Source organism: Sturnira hondurensis, unplaced genomic scaffold (genome assembly GCF_014824575.4).
Source record: "Sturnira hondurensis isolate 20B ecotype Veracruz unplaced genomic scaffold, ASM1482457v3 Scaffold0006496, whole genome shotgun sequence".
In the NCBI taxonomy this organism is placed as follows: domain Eukaryota; kingdom Metazoa; phylum Chordata; class Mammalia; order Chiroptera; family Phyllostomidae; genus Sturnira; species Sturnira hondurensis.
Genome location: NW_028079127.1, coordinates 21,203,756 through 21,224,725, shown reverse-complemented (window position 1 = coordinate 21,224,725; position 20,970 = coordinate 21,203,756). Strand labels below are relative to the sequence as shown.

General features: G+C 42.5%; 1 protein-coding gene and 1 non-coding gene across 21 annotated transcripts in view; both read right to left on the bottom strand.

The window, feature by feature from the left end:
* Positions 1-2,654: 2,654 nt before the first annotated feature.
* CLASP1 (cytoplasmic linker associated protein 1) overlaps positions 2,655-20,970 on the bottom strand; it is a 283,994-nt gene continuing 265,678 nt past the window's right edge. For all 20 annotated transcript variants that reach the window (XM_037049839.1, XM_037049840.1, XM_037049841.1 and 17 more), the window contains 2 exons: positions 19,659-19,775; positions 2,655-5,653 (listed from right to left, as the gene is read on the bottom strand). In XM_037049839.1, coding sequence (XP_036905734.1) covers positions 5,567-5,653; positions 19,659-19,775 — 204 coding nt within the window. In that variant the 3' untranslated portion in view covers positions 2,655-5,566. The remainder of the gene's footprint in view (positions 5,654-19,658; positions 19,776-20,970) is intronic.
* LOC118989691 (small nucleolar RNA SNORA51) lies at positions 9,093-9,223 on the bottom strand. Its single transcript, XR_005067065.1, has one exon. It is a non-coding gene; the product is annotated as a small nucleolar RNA SNORA51 (small nucleolar RNA).

Sequence of the window (20,970 nt, the reverse complement as noted above, 5' to 3'; positions counted from 1 at the left end):
CTCACCTGGAAACTGAGCATGTGCATGTGCATGGCAGCACATCCTTTACCTGTACCCCACAAATGATATAAAAATCAGTAAGATGCCACAGGATATGAATTCTTCAAAAGTCTAAGTGCCTCACCAATGATTATTAAAGCTGCCTGTCAACCTTCCCCCTCTCTCCATTAATGATACAAGAATGTCAAGAACAGCTTCAGAGGACTCTGCAACCTTCTATGATTTGAGTGAAAATAGGTGGAAGTATCAGTAACAAAATATGTAGCTCTGGCTGGTGTAGCTCAGAGGATTGAGCACCAGCCTACAAACCAAAGAGTCACCGGTTTGATTCCCAGTCAGGGCACGTGCCTGGGTTATGGGCCAGGTCCCTAGTATGGGGCGTGCAAAAGGTAACCACACATTGATGCTTCTCTCTCTCTCTCTCTTCCCCTGTCTAAAAAGAAACAAATAAAATCTTTTAAAAAATATGCAGATGACACAACCTTACTGGCAGAAAATAGGATTTGAAATGACTTCTGATGAAAGTAAAGGCCAAAGCAGGACTGCATTTAAGCATCAAGAGACAAAAATTATGACCACAGGAGAAATATACCAATTAAACACAGATAATCAAGAACAATTGAAACTGTTAAATATTTTATCTTGGTTTAGTCATCAATTTGAATAGAGACAGGAGCCAAGAAACCAAGAGAAGGCTGAGACTTACACAGGCAGCAATAGGACTTAGGAAATACCACTAAGCACAAAGATGTGTCATTAGAGACCAAGGCTAAGACCATACACGTCCTCAGGTTCCCAATTACTATGTACAGATGAGAAAGTGGCACAGAGGAGAAGGCTGATAAGAAAAACACTGATTTGTTTGAACTATGGTGCTGAAAAGGGCTTTATGCATACTCTGGACCACCAGAAAGATGTACAAGTGAGTCCAAGAGTCAATGAAGCCCAAAACATCACTGGAAGCAAAAGCGACAAAGCTAAAGCCGTCCTACTTCAGGCATATCTTGATAAGGTAGGGCTCTTTGGAAAAGACAATGATGCTAGGGGGAAAATAGAAGGCAGCAGGAAAAAGAGGAAGACCAAATATGAGGTGGGCTGATTTCACAAAAGCAGCCTTAGGTTGAGTCTGCAGGAGCTGAGCAGGCTGTTGAGGACAGGACATTGTGGACACCACTCGAGAGTTGTCAAGAGTTGCCAGGAGTCAGAGCTGATTCAATGGCACATAACACACAATTAAGCACAAAACTACATGAACAGAAATGCTCAATTTTCTGGAGATCATTCAGATTTTCCAAAGACCCACTGGCTGAAGTGGGCCCCTATGCCCCCACCCCATAACCGTGGCCTATGACCCTCTTAAAGATGGTAAGGACTTCCTGGCAGCCCTGGGATGAGGAAGGGCAGTAGCACAAGGGGTTAGAGATCCAAATATAGAAAGTGGCATTGCCTGCCTTGCCTGAAGGTGGTCAGTGCATTCCCTGGGGGTTTTCTACCTTTGCTAATAATTAATGGACTCACTGTACGCACAGGCCTGGGGCGTGACCTCAGCTTCCTGAGAATTCCCCCTTCCATAGCAGGAGACAGGGCAGGGGCTGTCAGCAGCATCTACTCTGCCAGCTGCTTCACTCACATCATCTCTGTTAACCCTCACTGCACCTCCAGGAGGCAGTCCTTAGTCCAGTTGATAAATGAAAAGGCTGAGGCAGAAAGTGACATGGCTTGCCCATAGGAGAGATGGTGAACTGGGATTTGAACCAGGTATTTGTGATAAGTATCACTTCGTGACCACATGTTAAACAGGTAGAAAATAATTGGCCACTGGGGAAAGGAGGCTCATGGTCATGGAAAATGCGATACTTGAAATGCATACAGAACACGACATAAAATTCAAAATATTTAAATACAAGTCTTCAAAGAAATTATTGGTGCTCCTGGTGGGGTGCAGGTGTTCCTCCGAGGACCATGGCCCTGCTAGCTGTCAGGTGGCCCCTTTCAAGCCCTTTCCCAAGGTCCAGTTGAAGACCTACCTGCTCTCAACACAGGCTGGTCTGACACTCTGGAAGCTAATGTCTTCCCTGCTCAGGTAAGGAAAGGGGCCAGATACGGGAGGCCCCCTTGCACCTCACCATGCACCTCACAATGGCGATGCCCCCATGCACCTCACCATGTCTTCACACCCAAACATTCCACCCCACAGTGCACATAGCAGCTCCTAGCACTCCAGTTGGGTGCTACACGTCCTCGGAGTTGGACCTGTTTCCACTATGAGAAAGAGCCCCCTTGGATTCTTTTTTTTTTTAAATTTTATTTATTTATCTTTAGAGGGGAAGGGAAGGAGAGAGGAGGGAAATATCAATGTATGGTTGCTTCTCGTGCATCCCCTGCAGGGAACTGGCTCCTGCCGGAAACTGGCCTGCAACCCAAGCATGTGCCCTGACTGGGAATCGAACCGTGATTGTCTGGTTCACAGGCCCGTGCTCAATCCACTGAGCTACACCAGCCAGGGCCCCCCTTGGATTCTTTATAGATGTGGCCATGCTCTGATGTCAGGGAGATGGGATAAGCTATCTACAGAGCACAGTAATGAAAAAGACTGTGCCAAAGCAGGAAACTGAACTGTTTTATTTATTCTAGGGCAAACTCAAAAAAGTGGATTTTTTTTCTTTTTTAGCAAATCCTAGCACATTATTAACAAAAAAATCTGTACATTTGCCATGATACACTTGAAAGTGAAACAAATAAGATATAAATACAGATATGGATGTAATAGAAAAAGCCAAAAAAAAAACCAAACAAAAAAGAAAACAACCCCAAAACAAAAACCCAACCTGAGGTGTGGGGACCATGCGTGTAAACATAGTGCTGACAAAACTGCTTCGGTGGCTGACATTTTTCAGAGCATTTCTTTTTTCATTTCCAAACATCATTATTAGCAAAGTCCTGTGGTTTCTACAAAGTTTTTATTTGCTGTTCTTTGATGTGTATTATGCTTGATAAATAAAGGGCAGCAGGGAAAGAAAAAGATGACCTAAGTCTGCTGCATTACCTGCGCAGGGAATTGGTGAGCAAGTGATGGGCACTGCGTCCGGGAGCCTGTGGTATACTAAGGACTGCTGGCATGCCCTTGCCCTCAGCCTGTGGAACATACCATGGTCTCAAGGGAGGGCAGCAGCTTGAAGGAGAGCAGGAGCTGGACCATGTGGCCCCAGTGGTGGGTTCAGGTGAGTTTCTGGGGGCCCACCTGGTGAACAGGGGAGGCAAATCCAGCTTTGGGTGCTTTGCTTTTTGTGTCCTGTTGTCTCATGTGGACAGGAGCCCTGCAGGGAAGCGACCAGGGAGCTGCAGCTGTCAGGATTCCGAGGGTGGCAGGCGCAGCCTCTCCCTGTGAGGTGGCAGCAGCATGCGAATCTCCTTAGTGGCAGGCAGCAGTTTGATTGTGGCCAGGAGACCTGTGAGTGATTGTAGTCAGGGATTGAAGATCAGGCAAGTGACATTCAAAGTGAGCCCTTTGTGAGTACTACAAGGACATCCGACAATGTTCAAGATTCTTCCTCACTACAGGCAGGTGCTACGGTGACCTCTGAGTCAGAGTTGAAGGAGAAAAGTCTTCCGAATGCATTAGGCATAAAAGAACTCATAAATAACCTAGCCAGAATCAACATTTGTACAACAGAGTAATGAAAAGATGCTCTGCTCTGACTCACTTGTAGAGTGTAAAAAAAGTCCCATTAGTGAAATATTAACAAACAGTATTTATCAATGAAAGTAAGGCCTGGTCCTGCTGTGTTTTGAGCCAAACATAAGCCAGTCATATTCAACCACGGTACTCCCTACAAGTGTGGGATGCCCCCTACTCCCCCACAGTGAAGGAACCCTGGCTTCACTGTTCCTGGACCTCCACTTTCAGTGTCTATTTCCAAATAAACTATCTAAAATAAAAGGTGAGTGAAAATGAGTTATGTTTGCTACACTGTCTTTCGCAACTTCCTACATCACCGCTGGAGGGTCAGAGAAGAGAAGAGGGAGGGGTGCCTGTGGAGGTCAGAGGTGAGAACCATAAAAATCTCTGCTTCTCACTGCTGGCAGATAAAGGGACTCTGCCCTGAAACAGCAAATACCTCATCAAAAACTAACACCAGAATAAGCATTTTCCTTATGTAAACATCAGCTCAATTTAGAGGCTCTGAAATAAAGTAGCAAAAGACACAGAAAGCTTCATGATTGCAACAGAGTTTCCATTTGGCTTTAAGAATTTTACTCCAAACTTATTTAACCAGACTCTAAATTAATAATTTGAAGCAATATACCCTCACAAAACTTTTATAAATGGGTAGTTACTGAAAAAAAGGAAACCTTAAAATTGAATTTCAAATCCTGCTTTTTAGCAATTTGTCACTCACCATAATTACTTTTTCCTTAAACAATGATTATTTCAACAGATGATCAAGGAAGTATTTCAGTCCATAAAAAAAATAATAATGCTGATACCTGGTTTCTCTCTCTAGACTTTTCTCTGTCTGATGATCTTAGTCCCAAATGAAATAGAAGTGAAAATTGAGATGGCATTATAGTTGCCATTTACCAGATTAAATGGAAACATTTTAGAATTCAGCAGTTTAATAGGCAAAGGCTGGAGGAGAGGAAAGCAGCAGCCAAGTCAGAAAGACCAGGAACCAGGGTCGTGAGAGAAGCCCTATAAAACCGTGTTTCCCTAAGACCTTGGTAGCAAAACAAACTTCTCATATCTTCTATGCTTCATGATATGCCATTTGAGGTATCCACTAACTGATGCTACTAATATCCTGTCATTTTTGTGTTTGGATATAAACTTGAAGGAGTCTTCTGAGTAGAAGCTCTGTGGTGAGGAAAGAATCCCAGACCCGTTCAGTGGGGCTGGGAGCCTGACCTGGAAGGAAATAGTGGGGATGCCCTTTCAATAAACTAAAGTGAGGGCAGTCAGCCTTCAGTTTAGATAGTACAAGCAAAATTCCACGTTTGTTAAAAGGCCATTTGCAGGCTTTTCTCCAATCCTTGCCAAGATGTGACTCATATTCCTAGTAGGTCTCAAAATACAATTTAAAGACATACAACCAACACTTCATCATGTCAGCTGTGACTGGGTGGGGGTATCATCTGCCCACACAGGCTATATCTAGAACCAAGCAGGCTAGGATGACAAAGAAACATAAATCAACACACTCTCAACTCTGTTAACTGAAGAGAAAACAGTACTTCCAATTAAGCATTGACTAGAGGGCTCTCTGACTTTTGAAAACTGCACCCACACCCATGGTTTTATGATCTCAGTAGGCTGTAGAAGACATGTATGGCTCTTCATTTCTTATTCCTTTTGTTTCGTATGAAGACTGCACAACAGGCCTTGCTTCCTTTACATTCAATACCAATAAGATTATACACAAAAGGTGGAAGGGACCAAAATACTGATTGTAATAAATATTTGCGGGCCTCCTTGTACCGCCCAGGCAGCCTAGGAAGGGGAGGGTGGGGAAAGGTCTCTGAGAGGCACCACCGATTGTTCTAGGGCTACAGGGACTCTGGTGTTCCACTAGCTGTGTGTGGAGACATCGGAGGAGGAGCTGCTGTTGCTGTTCGTGGTCTGGGCCCTCTTTATATATAAGTTTAGTAGCTTCATCTGCAAAGAGAAGATATAACTGGATTAGCAGGAGGAAAAGCAACCAGGAAGTAGAAAACGGAGGGGGGGGGGGGAACCCAAGTGACAATAAGAAAACAGTAACAGTAGGTCCCTTAATTGAGAAATTCATTGTACAAACATTTACAGAGTATCTACTACTCATCCGACACGTCCACATGCACCAGTGCCACAGAGAGAGGAAGAAAACCAGAGTCTAGAATCGGGCAACGCAGAGCATCACTTCAAAAGGAAGAGCTCCTTGGAGAAAGGTACATGAGGAGCAGATCAGCACATTTCAGGGCACTGCAGCCAATGGCTCCGTCCAAGCTAGTGGGAAAAGCAGGGTGCAGACCATGCTCCACAGAGATAAAGTAATTAAGCCAAGGTTACAGATCAAATTTTCTACCCTCACACCTTTGCTGAAGCTGTTCCTTCCACCTGACACACCTTCTGTTTCCACCCCCATTTCTGCCTATGAAAACCGACTGAAGCACTGCGACATCTGAGATCTATCTTCACGGCCATCTCCAGGCAGCTGTCTCTCATCTGTTCATTTGGATGCAATCATTCCTTCCATTCCATTCTCAAGGTACTTTTACCCCTGCTGTGACTTAGCATATGCAACTTCATGCTACAGGTGGCAGTGCTCCTCACTCTTTCCAGCAAGGTTAGACCTCCCAGACACTGTGTCACTAAAGTGCAGCCATCCCCCATGGGCACAGAGCTTTACAATGAAAGGGCTTTCCAGGCCGAGACCTCATCTGTTTAATTTAAGTCCCCTTGAACCCTCAAGATAAGAAAAAGAGCATGCAACACAGTAGGTTTTCAAATATTTGTGGAATGCCACTAAGGTAATGTTATGTTGGTGATCTTCCAAATCATATTAAGAATAAACAGCTTTGCAGAAGCAGAATGCCCATAAAAATCTATTTGACACATGACTTGTAAGATTAAGGGAATTATAAAATATTTACTATCCACAGCCTTTTTACCTGCCTGGCTCCAAAAGGCCATGTAGCTGAGACAATGATCAGGCAGCCCAGGGGAGGGGGAGCTGCTCTGTAGGGGCCCATGGAGAGGTGCTCAGGGTGGTGAGCACAAAAAAGAAGGGCCCGCTGATGACCAGTTGGAACAGGAAGAGCAACCGAACAGAGCTCCTAACAGAGGTGAAGTCTCTCTGCTCCCCATGCCCCAGGTGCTATGTCATATACGAGTACAAAGACTAAAATGTACAGACATGTTGTGGGTTTTCCACAAAGGGAGGCTGCGGGGAGCACTCTGGAGCTTGCTGCTTTTATTCAACAGTCCATCTCTGATGTCTCCCTAAGCCGTACCTACAGTGCTGTCTTACTCTTTTCATCTGTAGTGGACTGTGTCATGTTAATTTACATTCCCTGCCTTTCAAAATCTTAAAACTTTTCATATTATGTCAGTGCTATGATGAAAGTGCCATCATTTTACACAAGGGTTTGAATGCTCTGAACCTCAGTGTAATACCTCCAGGGCCAGCCAGGGTCAAGGGAAACTCTGGCACAACAGACAAAACACTGGCCTGAGGCTGCACAGATCAGCAAGTTCTAGCACCAACTCCACACTAACTAGTTATGTGACCTCAGGCAAAACATTTTCTGAATCTCAACTTCCCCACCTGTTAAATGAAGAGCAGTAATACTTCCAAGGTGGCTTCTGTCGCTCCTTGTTAAGAAAATGTGTCCCCTAAACAGCCCTCTCCTATTCCTATCTGAGTTGTTCACTTTGTTCCTTCCTGTGTTTCCTCCATCTTCCCTCCTATGCAGCTCACCCCTATATGGCCAAGCCCTGTTTGGTCCCACTTCCCTCAAGAAGTCTCTCCCTTTCCTCCTGCTCCAGTGGGCCCATGGCCCAGCCATCGCATGCTGGTCATACTTGGGTTACTGTATGTTTCCCTGTGTACCAGTCCTGTCCCCCAGCTTTATTTTACGCTACTTGAGGGCAGGATAAGCTTTTGCTTTTCCCACATGCCTTGGCATAGTGTAGTGAATAAAGCAGGGTCCTAACACATCCTTGAGGAATCAAAGAGTTTTTAAAAAGAAAAAACTATCTAGAACACAAGATAGTTCTATTTCTATGAAAGGCCACTTAAAAATGAGTTACTAAATATTGTTTTACTTATTTACAACTCGGAACCAATAATGCAACCACCTAGTCAAGTCCAGGATAGAACTGCAAATACAAGGGAAAGATAACAATAGAGTTAACGATGTGCACATGTTTAACAGTCCACAAGGAACTCTTTCAATGATGATCATTTTGAGCCTCACAGAACCCTTTTGAGGCAGGTAGAACAGGCACTTTACAGAAGAAAAAGCTGGGGATCAGAAAGCATGCACATGAGATGGTAAGAATTAAAATTAGACTAACTTTAGAATGTCAAATGCAACCCCCACAGTGACCACCATGAAAACAGCTATAGAATAGACACAGAAGGCAATGAGAAGGCAATTAAAATATTTCAGTACAAAAAGAAAACAAAAACAAAATAAGACGGAACAGAAATAAACAAAACAGAAAAATAAAGGAAAGAAAATCAATGAAACCAGACATTGATTCTTTGAAAAAAATCAATAAAATTGACAAAACGAGGGACAATAAAAGCTTTAAGGCATACAGAAAACAAATACCAAAATGATAAGAGGTCTCCCTCCTTTATCAGTAGTTACTTTAATTGTAAATGGGTTAAACTCTACAACCAAAGGACAGAGATCGGCAAACGGACAGAAAAAACATGACTCAACTATATGCTGTGTACAAAAAAACTCACTTTAGAGCCAAAGACACAAATACATGGAAAGTAAAAAGATGGAAAAAAGATATTCTGTGCAAACAGTAACCAAGAGCAGAGGGGTAGTTATACTAATATCAGGTGAAATAGACTTTAAATTAAAAAAGGTTACAGGAGACAAAGAAGGACATTATATATGTCCTTCTTATTAGCAAAGGACAAATTAACAAAAGATCAATACAGGAAAAACATAATTATAAACATTTATGCATCTAATAACATGACATCAAAATATATAAAGCAAAACTTGACAGAATTAAAGGGAGAAACAGTTTTACAATAACAGTTGGAGATTGCAATACCCCACTCTTAATAATGGAAAGAACCAGAAAGAAAATAAGTAAGGAAATAAAGAGACTTGAACAACACAATAAGCCAACTGATGTAACAGACACACAGAATGTTCTACCTAATAAGAGAATACACATTCTTTTCAAGTGCTCATAGGACATTCTCCAGGATAGACTATATGTTAGGACACAAATCAAATCTCATCAGATTCTTTCTTTTCTTTCTTTCATCTATTTATTAGAGAGAGAGAGAGGGAGAGAGAGGAAGAAGCACTGATTTGCTGTTCCACTTATTTATGCATTCATTGGTTGATTCTTTTTTTCCCCACCATGTCCCCCTATTCACAATACAGACCAGGAAAACGGCCTGGGCTGAGTTGTATATAGGGTGGGTTTACTCTGACCCTCTTTCTGTACAGGAGATATAAGAACACAGCCTGTGGTAAGCACCAGGAAGCCAGATTGGCTGATTCTTGTCTGTACCCTGACTGGGGACTGAACCTGCAACCTTGGCACCAGGTCAGGGCCTTGACAGATTTTAAAAGATATATATCATACAAAATATCTTCACTGTCCACAATGAACAAAGTTAGACATCAATAAGAAAAAGAAAAGAAAAAAAAAACACAACCTCAAATCTGTAGAAATTGAACAATACACTTTTAAACCACAAATGGGTCAAAGAAAAAATCACACAGGCAATTAGAAAATACCTTGAAACAAATTAAATCACAACACACAAAAACTTATAATATGCACCAAAAGCAGTACAAACAGGGATATTTACAACTGTAAATGCTTACATTAAAAAAGATCCCATATCAACAACATAATTTTATAACTTAAGGAACTAGAAAAAGAATAAACTAAACCCAAAGCTAGCTGAGTGAAGGAAATAATAATATTACAGTAGAAATAAGTGACCAGAATAAAAACCAAATCAATGAAACCAAAAGTTCATTCTTTGAAAAAAAAATCAAAATTGACAAAACTTTAGCTAAGTTGACTAAGAAAAAAGAGTACTCAAATTACTAAAATCAGAAATCAATGTGTGGCCATGACTACTGATTCTACAGAAATCAAAAGATTACAAGAAAATACTGTAAATAATAGTCCACCAAGAAATTAAGACAACTACATGAAATGACAATTTCCTAGAAACACAAAACCTACCAAGACAGAATCATGAAGAGCATGACTGCACAGAACTACAACAAGTAAGGAGGTTAAATAGTAATAAAACATTTCCTGACAAAGAAAATCCCTGGCCCAGATGGCTTCACTTCAAATGTTCTACCAAACATTTAGAGAACTAACACAATCCTCCTCAAATATTTCCAGAAAACTAAAGAGAGAAGAGCACTTTGAAACTCATGCTATGAGGTTGACACTGTCCTGGTACTAAAGCCAGACAAAAAAGGCATGACAAGAATACTACAGATCCCCTATGAACATTCATGCCAAAATCTGCAAGGAAGACTAACAAACTGTTTTCAACAGCATACTGATAAGCTTATATACAAAACAACCAAGTGGGATATATTCCTGAAATGCAAAGATGATTCAACATATGAAAATTTATCAATATTATACATCATACTAACAAAATGAAGAAAAAACACACACAATTATCTCAAAAGTATTTGACAAAATTCAATACATTTTCATGATAAAAGTATTCAACAAACTAGAAATAGATGGAAACTAACTCAACATATCCAAAACTATATATGAAAAGCCCACAGTGAACATTATGCTCAATGATAAAAGACAAAGCTTTGCCTCTAAGATCAGGAAGAAGGCAGGGATGCCAGCTTTTACCAATCTACTCAACACAGTACTGTAAGTTTCAGCTAGAGCAATTAGGCAGGAAAAGAAATGAAAGCATTCACATTGGAAAGGAAAAGTAAAATAACCTTTGTTTGTAGATGACCTTATTTGTAATCCAAAAGATCCACACAGAAAATGTTAAGACTAATAAATTCAGCAAACTAGCAGCATATAAAATTCAAGGAGCAAAAACCAGTTGCATTTCTATACAGTAACAATGAACAGAAAATTAAGAAAAAATTCCATTTCTGAAAGCATCAAAAAGAATAGAATACTTAGAAATTAAGTAAGTCTAGAATGTGAAAGACTTGTACAGTGAAGACTATAAAATGTTGCTGGAAGTAATTAAAGACACATATAAATAAAGAGACATCTGATGATCACGGATTGGAAGACAATATTGTTAAGATGTCAATACTACCCCCAAAGCTATCTGAAGTCAATAAATATCAAAATCCCAATGAGACTTTTGCAGAAATGAAAAATCAATTCTAAATTCATATGGGTTTTCAACAGACCTCAAATAGCCAAATGATCTAGAAAAAGAACAAACTTGAAGGATGCGCACTTCTGATTTCAGCACTTACCACAAAGCTACAGTAATCTAAAGAGTGTGCTACTATGATAAAGACAGACATATACATCAATGGAACAGAACAGAGAGCCCAGAAATAAATGCTCATGTATGTGGTTGAATGATTTTTGACAAGGGTACCAAGACCATTCAATGAAAAAAAGGGTAGTCTTTTCAAGAAATAGTATTGAGAAAACTTAATACCCATAAGCAAAACAATGCAGTTAGACCTTCACGTAACACCTATAAAAATTAACTCAAAATGGATTAGAGACCTGCACGTAAGAGCTAAAATTATAACTCACAGAAGAAAATAATAAGGCAAAAGCTTCAAAACACTGAATCTGGAATGATTTCTTGGATGACACCAAAAGAAGAGCAACAACAAAAAATAATAGACAATTGAAGTCCATGAAAATTTAAAAATTTTGTGCATGAAAAGACAAGAAATTAATACTTAGAATGTATAGTGAACTTCTGAAACTCAACAACAAAAAACAACCCAAATCAAAAATATCAAAAAACTTGAACAGACATTTCTCCAAAGAAGATAGGCAAGTGGCCAAGGAGCTTATGAAAAGATTCTCAATGCACCAATCATTAACAAAATGCAAAGGACTTCGGGCCAAGATGGAGGCATAGGTAGATGCATTTTACCTCCTTCCACAACCAAAAGAAGGACAATGACAAATTTAAAAACAAAAAATAACCAGAAATGTCAGAAAATTGAACTGTTTGGAAGTCTGACAACCACAAAATTAAAGAAGAAACATCCATCCAGACAGGCACGAGGGACAGACATGGGCAGCTGGGATGGAGAGAACATAGCAAGGCACTGGCTGCAGGACTGTGCCAGGCAATGGCTGGCAGACCTGGAGGTCCCATATTTGCATTCGAATAAACTGGGAAGAACAACTGGGGATCGAGACAGACGGTGCAACCCAGGGTTCCAGTGCCGGGAATTAAAGCCTCCAAACCTGTGACTAAAAAAAACCTGTGGGGGTTGAGATGGCAGGAGAAAACTCCCGGCCTCACTACAGAGTTTGTTGGAGGGACCCACAGGGTCCTAGAATGCACACAAATCCACCCACCCAGGAATCAGCACCAGAAGAGCCCAATTTGCTCGTAGGTAGCAGGGAAAGTGACTGAAAGCCAGCCAAGAGTCGAGCAAGCAGCACTGTTCCCTCTTGGACCCCCTCCCCCGACATAGCACTACAATGAAGCAGGTGGGTAGCCCCACCCTGGTGAATACCTAAGGCTCTGCCCCTTGCTATGTAACAGGCACCCCAAGACAAAAAAATATGGCCCTAATGAAAGAACAGATCAAAGCTCCAGAAAAAATACAACTAAGTGATGATGAGATAGACAACCTATCAGATGAACAGTTCAAAACACTGGTAATCAGAATGCTCACAGAAATGGTTAAGTATGGTCACAAGATAGAGGAAAAGGTGAAGGCTATGTAAAGTAAAATAAAGGAAAATGTACAGGGAATCAATAGTGACGGGAAGGAAACCAGGACTTGAATCAACAGCTTGGAGCAGAATGGAGAAATAAACATTCAACCAGAACAGAATGAAGAAATAAGATTTCAAAAAAAATGAGGAGGCTTAGGAACCTCTGGAACAACCTTAGATGTTCCAACTTCTGAATCATATGGGTGCTAGAAGGATATGAGGAAGACCAAGAAATTGAAAATTTATTTGAAAACATAATGAGGGAGAACTTCCCTGAACTTGCAAAGGAAATAGACTTCCAGGAAGTCCAGGAAGCTCAGAGAGTCCCCCAAAAAGTTGGACCCAAGGAAGCACACACCAAGGCACATCATCATTAAGTCACCCAAGATTAAAGATAAGACTCTTAAAAGCAGCAAGAGAAAAGGAGACAGTTACCTACAAAGGAGTTCACATAAGACTCTCAGCTGAATTCTCAAAAGAGACCTTGCAGGGAAGAGGAGGAGGGAAGATGGCGGTGGAGTAGGACAAAGGATTTTGCTTCCCTCCAGGCGCTGGAGAAAAACCAGGCTGATCTGCGGAGGAGCACAGCAGATAGCCAACAGGGACCCAGTATATAGGAAGGCAGGACTCCAGAAAGTGTAGCGGATACTGAATGACCAGAGACTGAGGAGAGGAGACGACCGCAGATCATCAAGGTACGAGGGAACAGCGCAGAGGCTGCAGGCCCTCCACCAGGCCACACCAGGGCCCCAACCGTCCGCCTTGGTCTCTGAGAGCCGAGGTCAGGTAACAACAACCCTGGGAGAGTACTAGTCACCGGCACCCTCCCTATCTGGCAGGGCACAGATTGGAAAACACCAGGAGAAACTGGTTTGCCTGTAGTGGCAGAGAGAGGAGTGGGCATTGGGAAGCAAACCAGAGAGCTCTGATAACCCGTGGATTCAGGTTGCGGTTGCCGGCCTGGGAGAACTGAGAGTCGCCCGTGCATTCCCTGTAGTGCACGATCAGAGCCAGGTCTACCACAGACCCTGGGAGCCTCAGGCTACTAGCAAGGCCCCTGGAAGAGAGCCAGCCAGCAGCTCCATCCCTACCCAGCCAGGTGCAGACTGAGAAGCACCCACAGTCAGGCTGTGGCTGCCGGCTTAAAAGAACTGTGAGTTGCCCTGTCTGTTCAGCCACAGCACTGGGAAAGGTACGCGCCCAAGCCTGCGAGACCAGGAAAGCCTGGCTGGGAGCGCACTCCCTCATGCCAGGCCAGGGCTGGGAAGCCTGGGGAAAAATCTTCTCTCAGTGGGGTGTGGGAGAGCAGCGCCAGTCTGGATCTTGGGAGGGCACTGGCGAGACCAGTTGAGTTCACCGAGATGTGAGAAAGGCCACACTAATAGCCCCTCAGGCTGCTGCAGCTAGTGAGACCAGAAGAAAAGGTCTGACCAGCTGGAAACCAACAAGAGGAGTAGGTGGAAGCAGAGAACACCAAGATACCTGCAGGAGACTGCACCACTGAATTTCACAGGTATCCTACCACAGAAGTTCACACCATAAACCCAGGGAACCAGAACAGATTAATATAAGAAGCTGAGGCCAACAAGAAGACCAACACAAACAATGGGAAGACAAAGAATCCCCAAATGAAAGAAAAGGAGGAAGCCTCAGAAAGAATGTTAGATGAACTAAAGGCAAGTCAACTATCAGATACTGAATTCAAAGCACTGGTTATCAGGAAATTCAAAGAGCTTACAACGAGCTACCAGAAACTATAGGGGAGCTACAATGAACTCTCTGCAAACTATACCAACATGAAAAAGGAAAGAGAAACCATCAACAAAGGCCGAGAGGAAATGAAGAATACAATTTCTGAACTGAAGAACACAGTGGAAGGTATGAAGAATACGATGGATGAGGCAGAAGACCACATAAGCCAGATCGAAGACAGGGTAGAAAGAATCTCCCAGGCGGACCAAGTAATGGAAAACAGAATCAGAAAAAATGAGGAGAGTTTAAGAGAAATGCAAGACAATATGAAACATAATAGTATCCCAATAATAGGAATACCAGAAGGAGAAGAAGAACAAGGGACAGAAAACCTACTTGAAAGAGTAATAATGGAAAATTTTCCAAAGTTGAGGAGAGATAAAGTCACACAAATCCAGGAATCGCAGAGTCCCAATCAGGTGGAACCCAAAGAGGCCTACTGCAAGACACATCATCATTAAAAGGGCAAAACTCCAAGACAAAGAGAGAATCCTAAAGGCAGCAAGGGAGAAAAAGGAAGTAACATACAAGGGGTCCCAATAAGGTTGGCTACTCAAAGAATTCACTCGACTCCACTCAAAGAAGACAAACAACCCGATTAAAAAATGGGTAGAGGACTTGAACAGACATTTCGCCAAGGAGGACATACAGAGGATCCAGAGACACATGAAAAGATGCTCTATATCGCTAGCTATCAGAGAGATGCAAGTTAAAATCACAATGAGATACCACTTTACACCAGTCAGAATGGCTATCATAAACAAAGAAACAAACAACAAGTGCTGGAGAGGTTGTGGGGAAAAGGGAACCTTAGTTCACTGTTGGTGGGATTGCAGACTGGTATAACCACTATGGAAAACAGTATGGAATTTTCTAAGAAAACTAAAAATGAACGTACCTTTTGACCCAGCAATTCCACTATTAGGAGCATATCCTAAGAACCCTGAAACACCAATCCAAAAAAACCTATGCACCCCAATGTTCATAGCAGCACAATTTACAATAGCCAAGAGTTGGAAGCAACCTAGATGCCCATGGGTCAATGACTGGAACAAAAAGCTATGGTACATTTACACAATGGAATTCTATGCTGCAGAAAGGAAGGAGGAACTCCTACCCTTTGCAACATCATGGATAGAACTGGAAAGCACTATTCTGAGCGAAATAAGCCAGGTGGTGAAAGACAAATACCATATGATATCACCATTAACAGGAATCTAAACAACAAAACAAACAAGCAAGCAAAATATGACCAATGACACTCAAATACAGAACAGGCTGACAGGGTCCAGAGGGGAGAGGGGAGAGAATCATAGGGGAAAAGGAGATGGACTCACATGAACAAGTATAAAGGACATATGGACAATAACTAAGGTGGGGGGCGGAAATAGGAGGGAGGTGGGGATCACTGGCGGGGGGCAGCCCTGGGAATATAAGACAGAAAACTGTACTTGAACAAGAATTAAATAAAAATTAAAATTTAAAAAAGAAAAAGAAACCTTGCAGGCAAGAAGAGACTGGAAGAAGTATTCAAAGTCATGCAATGCAAGGACCTACATCCGAAATTACTCTACCCACCAAAGCTATCGTTTAGAATGGAAGGGCAGATAAAGTGCTTCCCCGCTTAGGTCAAATTCAAGGAGTTCATCATCACCAAGCCCTTATTATATGAAATGTTAAAGGGACTTATCTAAGAAAAGAAGATCAAAGCTATGAACAGTAAAGTGACAACAAACGCACAACTAACAACAATCAAACCGAAAAACAACAAAACCAAAAATGAACTAAGCAACAACTAAAACAGGAACAGATTCACAGAAATAGAGACCACATGAATAGTTGTTATCAGTGGAGAAGGGAAGGGGAAGTATGTGGGGTAAGGTATAGAGATGAGAAGCATAATTGGTAGCTACAAAATAGACAGAGGGAAGTGAAGAATACTGTGGGAAATGGAGAAGCCAAAGAACTCATACATATGACCCACGGACATGAACTAAGGTGGGGAAATGATGGTGGGGGTGGTAGCAGGGTGGAGGGAAATAAAGGGGAGAAAAAATGGGACAACTGTAACAGCATAATCAATAAAATATATTTAAAAAAATGCAAATCAGCCCTGGCTGGGTGACTCAATTGGTTGGGGCATTGTTCCGTACACCGAAAAAGTTGCAGGTTCGATCCCCAGTCAGGGTACATACCTAGGTTGAGGGTTTGATCCCTGGTAAGGGTATGTAAGGGAGGGAACTGATCAATGTTTCTCTTTCACAAACAAACAAAATATCCTTGGGTGAGAATTTAAAAATTTTAAAAAGAAAGAAAATACAAATCAATACAACAAGATACCACCTCATACCAGTTGTTAGGATAACTACTATAACAAAAAAAAAGTAAGTGTTGGTGAGGATGTGGAGAAACTGGAACCCTTGTATGCTGTCAGAGGGAATGTAAAATGGTGCAGTAGCTGTGGAAACCAGTTTGGCAATTATGATACAGCCATTCCCCTCCTGATATATACCCAAAAGAATTGAAAGTAAGGTCTCAAAGAGATACTTGTACACCCATGTTCATAGCAGCATTATTCACAATAGCCAAAAGATATAAACAACCCAGCTGTGCATTACTGAGAAATGAACACGCAAAATGTTCTATGTATAACAAACATTATTATTCAGCCTTAAACAAGGAAGTAAATTCTGATACACATACTACAAAATAAGCCAGCCACAACAAGACTGATGTTGTGTGATTCTACTTTTATGAGGCATCTGAGTAGTCAAATTCAGAGAGAGAAAGTAGAATGCTGGCTGTCAGAGGCTCGGGGAGGGAGATAGTGAGTTATTACTTAATGGGTGGAATTTCAGTTTTTCAAGATGAAGAGATCTGGAGATGGATGGCAGCAATGACAACACAGCAATGTGAATGTACTCAGTGTCAGTGAACTGTATGCTTAAGATCGGTAAGATAGAAAGTATTATTTTATGTGTTTTTTACCACAGTAAAAAATAAATCGAGAAAAAGAAGATAAAAGAAAGCTTGCTCGAGGTCATATAGCTAGTAACTGGGGGTCAGAAACTAAAATGCAGGCTGTCTGACCCCAAGGCTAGTGTTGCTGCTATGGTAATGAAACATTTCTCAAAACATACCCACAGGCTCCTTCCCTGTCCTTGCATCCAGCCTGCCTCCATAGAGCGTATCATTTATTAACCTCGGTTAAGTAGAGGGTTCTCATAGGCCTGGTCACACAAGGAAACAGGAAGCTCCTTGATTCTCTTTATTTCTAGACTAGGAGACTGACCTAGCACTGTGTTCTGTTAGCTACCCACCCCCACTTTTTTTGGAGGGGGAGTTGGTTAATTGTTTTAGAAGATGTGTCTTTGAGTCTACAAAGTTCAAATTAACATACTGGAATTGGCACATCTAAACAGTGTAATGGCGAGATGAACTGAGCTAGCAAAACCAGAAAGGTGTTAAGGCCAGGCCCTTACCCCTGACTGAAGTTGTGTAATTACCGGGGGAAGGGGAAGTACTGACTCCTGATCAGGACATGGGCTCTGTACCAGGGCTACCACTGAGAGGGGCAGCAGCAGGACTGACTGCAACACAGGGATGGGAACACACCTGTATTTTTTCAGTTCCTTATCAAAAAGATCAAATGAGATGATAGGACAGTAAAAAGTGCCAGCCAGACAAAACCGAGGTCTAATATTAATCGTGGTTGAACTTTCTATTTTAGAGATCTAACTCCCTTTGCGAATATGGTCTTCTAGGTCTTCTAGGTCTTCACTACAGCCAGGAACCACTTGCAAATCCCTGATGGAGGCAAGGTTAGGAGGGTTCCTGGCCTAGCACACTGCTTGTGACCCTCCTTTCCACATTCTCAGAATGTGGTCAGGAAAGGGATCGATTAGGAGGCTTTGTAGGAGCAGAGAAGGAAAGGAGAAACTGAAAATGGAATCAGGAGCAGTAGTCACAAATTACTTATCTGCATCTGCCTCACTCACATCCTCCAACCTCAATGTTTATTTCTGTTTCCAAGGAGAATGGTTCTCAACTAGGGGCCATTCTGTTCCCTAGGGGATATCAGGTCATGTGTGGTGACTTTAGTGAATCACAACTGAGCGGTAGAGTGCGCTCTTGAAATCCACAGTTGGCAGTCCAGGATGCTGCTAAATTTCCTACAATGGACAGAGCAATGCTCCCCTGGACAGTGGCCTGAAGTTTCAACAGTGCTGAAGGTCCTATAAGCTATGCTCTGGATCAAGGCAGGGAAGGCCAGCTTTGCTCAGACTCTGGGAATGAAGACTCATACTGTGAAGCTCACCAACTATGCCAAAAGAATAGCTCTATTTGAAAAGATACGGGGCACCACCTGCTGGTTCCTTCTTTTACAAGAAGCAAGGTCAGGTGCTTCTAGCTTTGTGCTTTTTCAATCACACCACTACCAGGGTATGTGATAACTCCAGGCTTATGCACTTCCCCTACAGGCAGTCTCCAGAGGGAGCTCTTCACGGAGTCCGCCAAGGCCCCCCCAACCACCACCCCGCAGGAACTGAGGCCCCTGCCCCCCACCGTTGTCTCTTCTGCCAGAGCTGGAAGGTTCCTACCTGCCCTAAGGTGGCAGGTTCATCAGATCTGAGTTTATTTTTAAACCAATAAGCACTCTAGCCACTTCCATTTTTCAATGAGCCAATGATCCTTTTGTTCTACTCTCTTCCTGATTCTACAATACTCTTACAGAAACATGCGGGGCAGCGTACTGAGTTAAAAATCCTGGCTTCAGGAGTAAAATCACTGTGTGTCCTTGGACCAGTTAAATGCAGGATGACTGTTCTTATCCCACAGGGATGTTGTCATGAATAAATAAGTCAACAAATACAAAGTGCAGAGAACAGTGCCTGGGACCTGGGACTCGGGAGGCACGAGGTGAGAGTCAGCTATCATTGTTGCTGATGCCCATGAGAAACCCAGTTCCAACTCAGCAATCTGTTAAACTAGCAGAATTTCCTTAGTGTTTCTCTGAGAAAAGAAAAACTGGCTTCTAAACAGTCATCTTCCCTTTTAGAATAAACTAGAAGCTCAAAGCTGTTTCAAAAACAAGAGTTACAACAGACTGCATTGTAACTTAAAGTGACTTCACTATATAGTTGTCGTTTTATCTTTAGAAAAATGCTTTTGGAGAAACGATGAGAAAAACCTGCCTGGAGCCCAGGGCTGTAGACAGATAATTTATGACGAGCTGGCAGAGCCCAGGTGTGTGTATCAGCTCAGGTAACACTATACATACCTTGCTCCCTGTGAGCTGTGCGAGGTGGGGTTTCAGCTCTTCTCCGATTACGGAATAAATTGCCACTAAGCAAAACACACTGGCCTTCCGCACGCTGCTCTCAGTGTTGTCATAGCCCTGCAGGAGTCAGAAGAGGAACACAGAAAGGAGGTGAGACCACAGATCTGCTTCATGGTCAGTATTTCATCAACAGTTCCACAGATGCCCTTACAGTTCAATCCTGGACTTGTCAAAAACAACCAGGATCCAACTTAACTCTGCAACTGAACCCAGAGAGCTTTCACCCCAGAGAGATCCAAACTTAATAGTGTCGAGAGTGAGCTGGCTCTGGGCGTGTGGAAGCAGGAGGCTAGTGAGATGCAGACTGATCTGCCTCTGCACAGGGCACTGCTTTATAATGAACCGCCACAGTAGAGTCACTCAAGAAGCATTGTGACAGAGACAGAATGAGTAAAGGAAATTGAGAGAGAAAAATAACTTGCTTCTTTCTTATTTCTCCCAATGATGAAATGAATTTCACATGTGAAAATCCCTTTAAAGAAATGAGAGCTACATCACCCACTCTTGTGTCCAGTCGTACAGCCTGACATTGGTTAGCCTTCTTCTACAGCTGGGCCTCAATCTACTCATCAGCCTCATCCCTACCTGACAACAAACAGAAGTACTGCTGCTCTCCAAACAGACCCCAGGATTTTTCAGCCTGTTGTGTTGTTCCTTCTGCCCAGAATAGCCAAGTCTTTCCAATCATTAACCAGTCTTTTCCAAGCCACATGCTTAGCAAGCAGCAGCATTTTATTACCTGTGACGCTGATTTCTCTTGACTCTTCCCCATTGAAATCTCTCTCTCTCTCTAGGACCCATCTCTATAACACCTCACCAAGGAGCCCTTCTTCTTTTGCTGCCTTGACCCAGAAATCACCTCTCCACCTCTGATGTCACAACTCTCAGCTTACATGTCCCTACAATAACTCAGCACTCAGCACCAGCATCTCTACCTGTCTCTATGGCTGTATTGCGTCCCAGAGTATGCTGAAAATCCCTGAGGCAGGGCCAAACAGTGGAAAACATCTTATTTTCCAAAGTCTGTCTAACTCAATGCCTCATGCTTAGAAGGGTTTCAATAAACATTTGCAGGATATATGACAGCAAGGACCATTACCTGGTTCTGCACTCCATAGCCCACCTGGCAAGGGCTGAGGCCCACAGATGTGCAATAAGGGTTTGTTAAATTAGGAAGGAACAACAACAACAAAAAGATCAAAATGTGTTTTTAGTAAACAGATAGTTCATTCTGTGACCCACAGTTCTAGGC